At 30.5% G+C, this 11,169-nt stretch overlaps 1 protein-coding gene across 1 annotated transcript; it reads left to right on the top strand.

Annotated features, from left to right (window-relative positions):
- Positions 1–5,221: 5,221 nt before the first annotated feature.
- Positions 5,222–6,410, top strand: LOC128127717 (AP-2 complex subunit alpha-1-like). The gene is made up of 5 exons (XM_052766393.1): positions 5,222–5,294; positions 5,362–5,468; positions 5,540–5,644; positions 5,726–5,846; positions 5,985–6,410. The coding sequence occupies exons 1-5, from the start codon at positions 5,286–5,288 to the stop codon at positions 6,408–6,410; spliced, it is 768 nt and encodes a 255-aa protein (XP_052622353.1). The 5' UTR covers positions 5,222–5,285.
- Positions 6,411–11,169: the final 4,759 nt, after the last annotated feature.

Below are 11,169 nucleotides of genomic sequence, written 5' to 3'. Positions count from 1 at the left end.
ACTTATAAAAAGTATTGAATATTGTTGGGAATTTTACACAGATCGTAATGTAGCTTCTCTTATTTGATTAAGAGTTTGTTTAATTAAATTAGTAAAAAGTTAGGATTAACTGAAAAGCTTTTTTTGGTTAATTAATTAGGTAAAAAAGATTATACTAGAGCTTGTTAGTTATTATCAGTAACAACTTAGATAGAGCACATTTTGAATAACCAGGTTTGTGTTGATTGTATGATTAGGAAAGTCGCAGCAGAACTGAATTCATTTTTTATTACTGAGTTTTATTCACTTAATTTCACTGCTATTTTAGTTATTAATTAATATTTAAAAAAAATCCCCCTTTTTACAATTTTTATCTTATGACTAGAATGTGCCTTACACAAAAAAACATTGACCATTAGGCTGTGTCCCTGAGGATTCGACCCTGCTTCCATATGTTACCTAATAGTACATTCAAGCAGTGATGTTTTATTTGTTTATGACCCCCACGACAACATGTTAACATTTATATATCATTTTTGGGACCTTTTTTTTGGGATTCTATTTAATAAATACCATTACTAAAATCATAAAGATATCATTTAAATACAATTCATAAATAGAGTTTCATGATATATGTGGCCTAGAAACGTATTTCTTACAACAAATCAACAAAAGTCATATTAACTGTATCTAGAATGTGTTTTTTTACAACTATTGTAGTTCTTGTATTCGATTATTGCCATAAAAGCTCTCATATTTACATGACATATGTGGTTATGTCCTAAATTCAAATTTGTGTTCATTAATGCATCACATTTAGGTATGTTTTGTCATTTTGGGCTTTTTCTCAAGTTAGGAAGAGAAAGAAAAATAGGTGGACAATGGTGATGATGGTGGGTCGAAGATGGTGCTGATGGGGGCTACCAGTGTTTTATAGTGAAGATTGTGTTGTTGTTGGTAACCGTTGGTGGTTGTGACAGAGTGTGGTGGTGGTGATGTGTAATGTGAGGGCTTTTGTGGCAATGGTGACCGGCTAAGAGGGTGCAAAACCTAATAAAAGGTTAAATGTTAAAAAAACAGACAAATATGAGGCATTAATGAACACAAAAAATGAACTTTTATTGATTTGTCATAAGAAGTGCGTTTCTAAGCCACATAGTGTGCAAGGATATTCGGTGACATGTAGTTTTATGGTAACGTCCCAATACCTAAAAATTCAACAACGAAGTAGCATTTAGCTTAGAAATGCACTTTCTGCTACAAATCAACAAAGTCATCTTAAGTTATATATGATATAGATGATATCTTTGTGATTGTAACAATGATAGTTATGAAAGAGAATCACAAAAAATTCCTAAAATGATATATATAAATTATAATTATGTTTTTTAATAAAAAAAAATGATTAATGTCACAAAAGTTCTCAAGTTTGTAGGAAATTGTAGGTTTTATTCAAAGTTGTTTTTTTATGTTCGTTATGTTGGATTATGTGTCTAAGCTCATAACTATAATTGCTATAAACTTGAATTGATAGTAGCATAGTCCTTTTGGATTGCCCTCAAACCTAACAATTGAATATGATAACTTTTAGAGAGAGACACTGTTTTATTAATTTATTATATGGTTAATAAATTAATTAGAAATCAAAATAAATAGTTTTTAATATATTATGAGAATAATATATTAATTAGAAATAATAATTTTTAATCAATAATTAATCAGAAATTGAGTGGAATTGATTCTGGGATTAATTGGATTAATTAAAAGTCCAGAAGTTAAAGTGTAATTGTTCAATAGTTGAACAAGAGGCATTTTAGAACCTTCCTATTACCTTGGATGATTTTAGGAGGATCTAGAATTATCCTAGGAGGATAATTAGGAAGCTGAATAATTACCAAAAGGAAATAATATTATTTATTACTTTTAGGGTTATCTAGGGTTTCCTTGTTGTATTATATAAAGACTCATATACCTAGCAAATTTCGGCCACTCTATGATTAGAAGAAAAAATCTAAAATTTTCACCTCTCTCTCCTCTCTCTCTCTCTCTTTCTCTCTCTTCTAGCTCCTTGGTTGCTAGGATTTAGGTGTGAACCATTAGAGGCATGACACTTGTGGTGATTGCCTCCAAGAGTTTTTCAAGAAGGTTTTTGATTAGTTATTTACTATAATAACTAAAATGTATCTAAATCCCAATTTTCTTTTGTTATATTCAAAATTACCTAGGGTTTATAGTTTTTGTTGTTCAATAGAATATTACTTCAATAGAGTTGTGACATAGATCCTTAGGTTTTACGTACCCTTAAGTGTTAAGGATTTATTCGCGTTAATACATGTAAAACCCATCAGTGGTATTAGAGCGTAGATTGTCTAACAAATGAATGTATATTGCTCGAACCTGAACAAAATTGAATTTTTTCTGAAAAATCAGATCACACGATGTGAGCTTGGAGGCTCACGACATGACCACATGTTAATCTGGAAATATGTTTTTGCCAGACTGTACTCACGACGTGAGCATAGTATATACTAAATTTTTGGATTTTCTTGCCTAATTTGATTTATTTGGTTGTTATTTGGTAATTATCTTTTATATCATCCGCCATATTCTGAATTTTGGTCATATTAGATAATTAAATAAAAACTTCAATATCAGAAGATGATTGTAGATAAAATAATGATAAATTTATATGATTAAAATTATCTTTATGGATCTTATTATTATTTTAATTAAATGATTAATTAAAAGATAATTAATAAATCCATAAAATCGTTTAAATTTAATTAAATTAGAAGTTTATTTTATTAAAGGATTAAACTCTTGTAATTTTAAAATGTTTTAAAATACACCTTATTCTATGTATATACAATTAAAAGATTAATATATATTATACGTATAAGAAAAGTCAGTCAAATCGATAGTACGCCTCATTCACAAAACCATGCTATAAAGAGGGTATAAGGAAGCGACCTATAAAATGGTCGTTGAATGAGTGTCCACTCTCACCCACCGCTCTCTTGTACGGTGGGGGATCGTTAGCCGAACGGATTTGATAGTACATAATCTCATTAATAAGTACAATGACATAAAGTAACTAAACTATTTAAAAAAAATCTCACTCTTAGTTACTTTAAGAAAATGTGAATTTGTATGCTAATCATTGAAATTGCACATTCTATTTTATAATTTGTTAGTGGAGCGTGTGTGTTTAACCGGCACACTAATGGGGGACTAATAAAGAGTGGTTGTGGGGGTCCCGAAAAATTATTGTTGATTAATGGGGCGTGTGTGGCTACCCGGCACATTAAAACGAGATGATAAATGACATCAAGATTGTCAAGCTAATTTGCATGATTATTCACATCTCATTTGTGATCCTCAGCATCCCAGTCACAAAAGTGAGAGCATTGTCCGAGATTAAACATATCATTGATTAGATTCAATGAATCTCAAAAGATTTAGGAGTTTCATAAGATTTAAATTGGTAAAATCCTTACCTACACTACTAGAAAAAAGGCCTTTTACGACGCTCATTGCGCGTCGTAAAACGCTCAGACGACGCGCAAATGCGTGTCAAGGAAGGCCCTGTCATAAAGAGAGACGACGCGCATTTACGACGCGCGGTTACGACACGCAATGCGTATCAAGGAAGGCCCTGTCATAAAGGAAGACGACACGCATTCGCGTGTCGTAACCTTACGACGCGCGTGTTAATGACACGCAATGCGTATCAAGAAAGCCCCTGTCAAGAAAGGCCATGTCATAAATGAAGATGACACACATTTTTGCGTATCGTAATTTTAAATTTAAAAAAAAAAATTATTTATGGATTTACTTATTTTCATATTAAATTTGCATTTTATGTCACATAATGGAAAATAAAATACCATATACAAATAATACAATGCATTGCACAAAAGTTAATGTTATACAAATAATCATTCGAATAGTAGACAAATGTAATACTACAAATAATCATTCCAATAGTAGACAAATGTAAGATTTCAACATTTTTTATATAATTAACTAAATTATTAGCCAAATTTCCTAAAATACCAACATGCTTTTCTATGAAGAGCATTAACACTATTCTTTTCCATCAAAAACTTCAAAACCTGCATAATTAATTTAATGTTTAATCAGCTACAGGTCAATAAGGTAGGTTTAAGCAAAAGAGGTTCATAGTAGTAAGATTTTACTTACCACTGTTGTTAATGACATTGAAAGAAGCAGCCCAACAAACACCCCCTCAGAAGGATTATTACTAAATGAAACCACAAACAAATTTAAAAAGTCAAGTATTTTGTGACAACCCCGGAACCAGGGGCAAGGCTATTTTTACCCATGGTATGACCTAATACATGATAATAAAGACTTGTTTAACAAAAAGAAAAATGATTTCTCACGTGACATCACTATTAAGAATTAATGAAAGAGGGTACTCCACACTGTATTGCCAACAAGCTTGACACCAACACCTAAAAGCTGGAAAAAACAATAACAGAAATAAAAATAAATGTAAGATTTGAGATAACAGATGCATAATTCACATGTCTACTTTTACCAATTTATTTTATGCAACATATATGCAGCTGACATGAATGAATTATACAACAAGTTAGGAGTAAAATAAGGGATGGTTGCATATTTAGTATGATAAATAAAGAGATTTGTGGCATAAGGGTGCATAAATAATAAAAAGCAAAAAGGAAGAGGAAAGCTGACTTACATAATCAGCAAATTTCTGAATTGGTGCTTTTAACATAATACATAAGAGTGGTCCCGAAGGGATAGCTGGCAGCAAAAAATCTCAGGCAAAAAAAATTCCAGGAGAAAACAATTAGTACCTCAAAAGCAAAGGTTTTATAGGGTTAGGCATGCACCAGCAAGACAGGGACTAAGATTATAAGTGATGTGAATGGGACATAGTAATTAAAGGAATTTTTGTTACCATTGTTCCATGCATAGTGGTTGGGGTAGAGTGTTTTTCCATCACTGTTAACACGGAAGGGTCCAAGTTCTTCCATGGCTCCATATCCAAACAACAAGCATCCTAGCCTAGTAGAATACCTTCATTAATAGTGGTTCTTACTCTAAATTTTGGTGCATTTGGATGATGATCTTTAGAATCTCCATTCTGATTCATGAATATTCTAATTAATTTGGTATTGTAGAATGTAGATTGGTATCTGCATTATTAAAGTTCATAGGACTTACTACTGACTCACTTTTCTTTTTGTAATCATTAGCCTTATGCAGCTCTCAAAGCTAGAGAATATCTTGATAAGCCTGCAATACATGAGACAATGGTGAAGGTATGTAGATTATATCTTATATTTCCTACACAAATATAGACAACTGTATGCTGATGTCATTATGCAGGTTAGCGCTTATCTGCTTGGAGAATACAGCCATCTTTTGGCCAGACGACCTGGGTGTAGCCCAAAGGACATTTTTGTCATTATACATGAGAAGCTTCCTACTGTATCGTGAGTATTTCTATTTCTATACATCTATGTTTTCTTTTGTGATCATCATCTATTTTTTTTTGTTTCTACAGGACTCCAACAATATCCATTCTTCTCTCAACATACGCAAAGATTTTGATGCACTCTCAACCACCAGATCCCGAATTACAAAACCAGATCTGGGCAATATTCAGCAAGTGAGTTTATAATAAATAGGAGCTACACTTTTTTTTGTATATGCAAAATTTGATAATATTTAATTTCACACACATTGACAGATATGAAACATGCATTGATACTGAGATACAACAAAGAGCTGTGGAGTATTTTGCATTGAGTAGGAAAGGTGAAGCCCTGATGGATATATTAGCAGAAATGCCAAAGTTCCCTGAACGTGAGGTATATTTAAGCGTAGGGTTTTAATTGATTGATTGATTGAGCATATAATAATAATAATAATAATAATAATAATAATAATAATAATAATAATTTATCTGATATGGTGATTGTTGTTGACTTTGATTTACCTTTTTGAAGTCTTCATTGATCAAGAAAGCAGAAGACACTGAAGTTGATACTGCAGAGCTAAGTGCTATCAAGTCACACACACAACAGCAGGCTTCTAATGCTTTAGTGGTGACATCTGAGCGCGAACCTCCCCAACTTGGTATGGTCAAAATCCCCAGCGTTGACCATAACTCTGTGAGCGTTGACCAAGAGTTGACTCAAGCTAATGGAATTTCACATGAAGTTGACCACCCTCAACCTGATATTCTTGGAGATCTTTTAAGCCCACTGGCTATTGAAGCACCTCCTCCTCCTGTAAGTGAAGATGATGCATTAGCTCTTGCACCTATTGAAGAGCAAGATAATATTGTAAAGGTATTACTGTCTGCCACATGTCCTATCCTCATTGGCTATAAATATCATTTATTTCTTTATATTATTTTAACTTTCTGTTGACAACCTTACACAGCCAATAGGAGACACTGCATAAAGATTTCATGCCCTGTGTCTTAAAGATAGTGGAGTTCTATATGAAGATCCTTATGTTCAGGTACTAAAAATTCAAGTTATATATATATATATATATATATATATATATATATATATATATATATATATATATCACATATCATATATTGCATTAGATTTTATTTATTTTTTTGATTAATTATTATTATTCCAGATTGGTATCAAAGCAGACTGGCGAGGTCATCAAGGTCGCCTAGTCATCTTTTTGGGGAACAAAACAACTTCTTCACTCACTTCAGTTCAAGCAGTGGTTCTGCCTCCATCTCATTTAAAACTGGAACTCTCATCAGCAAAGAACAAGCTTCAAACCATGCAAACCATGGTGTTTGTCGTCCACACACAGCCTTCTCTAACAGCCCATCTTTTTTCCAAGGCAAAAGAGTTGGGCATGATGGGTGAAGGATACATGTGGATCATAACAAGTAAGACTACCAACTTGTTGAATTCCATGGATGCTGAAGCAATCAAATCGATGCAGGGGGCTGTGGGTTTCAGATCGTATTTTCCAGCATCAAGAAAGCTTCACAACTTTGCTTCAAAATGGAGGGAGGAACATTATGCAATTAATAAAAGAAACCATTTCAAGAAAGTCAATTATAGACTTCATTCAAGTAAGAATGAATCAAGAAGAGCCCTTGAATGAATTGGTCAAGCAATTAAAAACAAGATAGTATTTTAAAGATGTTAAAATTAGGTAAATTTACATCACAATGAAAAGTTCAATCCTACAAGTTTTTAAGCAATTAATAAAAGAAACCATTTCAAGAAAGTCAAACATCTATAAAATTGTCTATTCATGGAAGATGGAACTACCAAAGAATTTGCTGATTAATTGCTTGAAGGTAACAAAGTTCAAACTTTTTAAAGAAATAGAAACAAATTCAAGTAGATTGTAACAAAGAACCCTTGATTAGAAACGTTCAAACAATTGAAATCAAGAAAGTAATTCTAAAGTTTTCATGAACATTGATGATGGTAAAAATGGTGGTCCGGAAAAGATTTCTCTTCCCAATGGAAAATGATCGGACAAGGTCAAACCGTTTGATCGTATGGTAAAGAGAAAGGCTAGTTTTGAGATAGTTTCATGTGCTAACCCTAAAGAATCCTTATGTTTCTATTGCCAATTGAAGGGACATTGGTTGCGAAGCTGCCCAGACTACCTGAAAGATCTTAGAGATGGTAAAGTCAAGTCATGTGACTCTACTTCAGGTACATCCATTATCTAACTTCATTTTCTTAACAAGTTCTTATTCATAGACTCTTTATACATGATGTGATGATCACATTTTGATGGTATTGCATGATCTAAGAAAAAGAAGGAAGCTTAAGAAGAGTGAGTTAACTCTGATCGTGAGAGATGGATTTCAATCACATGGTTCGATGATCAGAATTTGGAAGCTACTGCTTAGGAGTTATGATAATTTAATAGGTTGCTTAGGAAATGTCTAGAAACATAGTTTTCATGCATTGTATTGACAAGTTCCAATTTTCGTTTATTATCAATAAAAGTGAATTTTTGGTTTATCTAGATGGTTTACTTTATATTTCCTTACAATAGCATTTATGAAAGTCTTGGTTACATTTATATTATTGGCAATATTAATTGTGGATTTGATTCTTGCTATATCGCTTGTGGTATTGTCATAATTAACTAAGTGAAAAAGAATTCTCATTACCCAAGTTTCAATAGGATAGAAACTTGGAGTCATGAAATTTGAATTGCATGATGTATGAGAATCTTGATCGTTGGAAGATTATGACTAGTTCATTGATCACATGTTTATGTGAGTCAAGTGAAGGACTGATGGATCTAGTACATGTTGATGTGGACTATTCAGATCCATCACAAATGATGAAAACTATATGTGTCATGATTTACTGATGTTTCAGTAAATATGGTTGTGTTTATAAGATTAATCATAATTCTGATACTTTGAAACGATTCAAAGAGTAACAAAACGAATAAGAAGAATCTTTCATAAAGAAAGATAAAAGTTTCTCCAATCTGAAAGGAAAATGATAGTACGTTAGTATCATGTTTTGTGATCTTCTTAATGATTATGGAACTATATCACAATTGATCATCAAAGAACATTTTAGTGAAATTGTATGACTAAAAATAGGAATCGGATATTGTTGAAATGGTTCAATCAAGAGATGAGTCATACTTCGTTTCCAATCAAGATTTAGAGTCGTGCTCTAGTTACTATAGATCGTATCTTGAAAAACTTATTTCGAAATTACCTAGGGGTTATAGTTTTTGTTGTTCAATAAAATATTACTTCAATATAGTTATGACATAGATCCTTAGGTTACATGTACCCTTAAGTGTCAAGGATTGATCCGCATTAATACATGTAAAATCCATCATGTTAATGCCTCATATTTAGCAAGATTTTGTCATTTTAGGACATTTATCCAATTTTGCTCTCCCTAGCCGGTCACCAAGCCTCGTGGATGCTTACTTGGATTCATTTGCTGACGTGGCAGCTGACATAGCATGCCACGTCATCTTAGTACGCTTATAAGAAAAGGGAAGTGTTGCTAAATAAAAAGGTCATAGTCGGAATCAAACTCGTGATCTGACATTATGGCAAAGCCTTTAACCATCCAAGTTGGGGAGTTTTTGATATCTTTATCTCTGAATTAATATATATAATCTTATTAACTGGAACCTTTTATAATAATAATAATAATAATAATAATAATAAGTATAGACAACAAATTTATTTTATATAAAAACGTAATAAATGTATTTTATGGGTATATGTGTATTTATTATGTAAAAAACATATTTATGTAAATACAAATGTGAAAATGCTATATAAACTTATATTTTTTGTACATATTAAAACATTTCTATATGACTTATTCAAATGTGATTATACATAACGTATGCATATAATTACGTATAAAAACATACCGATGCACTTATATATATATATATATATATATATATATATATATATATATATATATATATATATATATATATATATATATAAAGATGTTATTTAAATGTATAAAAACATGAGTCATACATATAAGAACATTTTGATAAATATAGAGACATATAAAGATATTGTTCAACATATTTATATCTGATTTACATATGTTTATAATATGTTTTTATACGACTCTTTCAAGAAAAAAAATATGATTTTATACGAAATAAATATATTACTGAAAGTAGTAGCAGTAGTAATAATAATAATAATAATAATAATAATAATAATAATAATAATAAATTATACGAATGGTCCATATGGTTTGGGGTAATTTGCACGTTTGGTCCCTAAAATATTTTTTTTTACCTTGGAAAGTCCTTATTGTTTGTTTTTGTTACGCATTTGCTCCTTACTGTTTGTTTTTCTTACGCGCTTGGTCCCTGTCTTACCTAAAAAATCTATTATTTAAATAAAAAAAAAAAATTGTGGGGTAGATAAGGTAAGGTGAGAGGGTTGGGGTTGAAGTGTGTTTATTTAAATAAATTGAAAATCAAAGGCGAAATAGTTTTTTTAAGTAATGTAGGGATCAAATGCATAACAAAAACAAACAATAGGTACCTTTCAAGTTAAAAAATATGTTAGAGACCAAACATATAAATTACCCTAAACTATAGGTAACATTCATATAATTTACTATAATAATAATAATAATAATAATAATAACAATAACAATAAAAACCATGCATCAGTTATATCCTCCCTAATAAATGAAAATAATTTTGTCACATGTCACTCTCTCATTAACTTTGACACATGTCATTTTTTGGTATTTTTGAATAAATGTTTTTTCTATTTGTCATTTTCTTATTTTTTTAATCTTTTCTTAATTAACACATCATATTTACACCTCAATTAATAATTTCCTTAATTAAAAATACCCAATAAATTATAATATTACACTTCATATAGTATTTAATATGTTTCCTTTAAAATTTAAATTTCAAATCTAAATAAATTTTTATTTAACCCTTCAAATTTTAATTTTTTGTTTTATATAACCCGTTTACAACTAGTTGTTATATATAAAAAGTTGAATGAAAAATATGAAAGCGTTGTTGGCTTGGTGGTAAGGTGCTTGCCTTTTGTCTCCCGTGTCCCGAGTTTGTGTCTCACACCTATAATTTCTTCAGCACCATTAATTTTCAGAAAAAATTACAAGCTCACGTGGCGCTCTGTGTAAGCATCCATGTGGGCACTTACCTCCACACAAACACCTCGTGACCAAAAAATCTTATAGAAGCGAAAAAATGACAAAACTAATTATACGAGGCATAAATAGATATAAAATTCAAATTTTGGTAAAACTGACAAAAGTTTGTAAACTTGAGAGTTTTTATGATATTTATGCATAAAAAAAATTATGTTTATTTTGAGTTTTTTAATAATTAAATTTAAGTTTTCTTCAAATATATATATATATATATATATATATATATATATATATATATATGGTGAAAGCTTCTTAAATTATAATCTTATTAACGAACCAATTATAAAGATTATTTTATAAATTTTTATTAGTTTCAATGGTTAAATTGCAAAGAAAAAATCAGGATAATTTTTTTATGGATAGAACTAAAATATAAGAGTTTTCTTATAGATTATTATTTTTTTTTTATAATGTCACCAATTAAATAGTAATAAAGTCAAAAAAGTAAATTAACTTAGGCAAACAAACA

The sequence above is a fragment of the Lactuca sativa genome, chromosome 8 (genome assembly GCF_002870075.4).
Source record: "Lactuca sativa cultivar Salinas chromosome 8, Lsat_Salinas_v11, whole genome shotgun sequence".
Lineage (NCBI taxonomy): Eukaryota > Viridiplantae > Streptophyta > Magnoliopsida > Asterales > Asteraceae > Lactuca > Lactuca sativa.
This window is presented reverse-complemented; position numbering and strand designations above follow the sequence as displayed.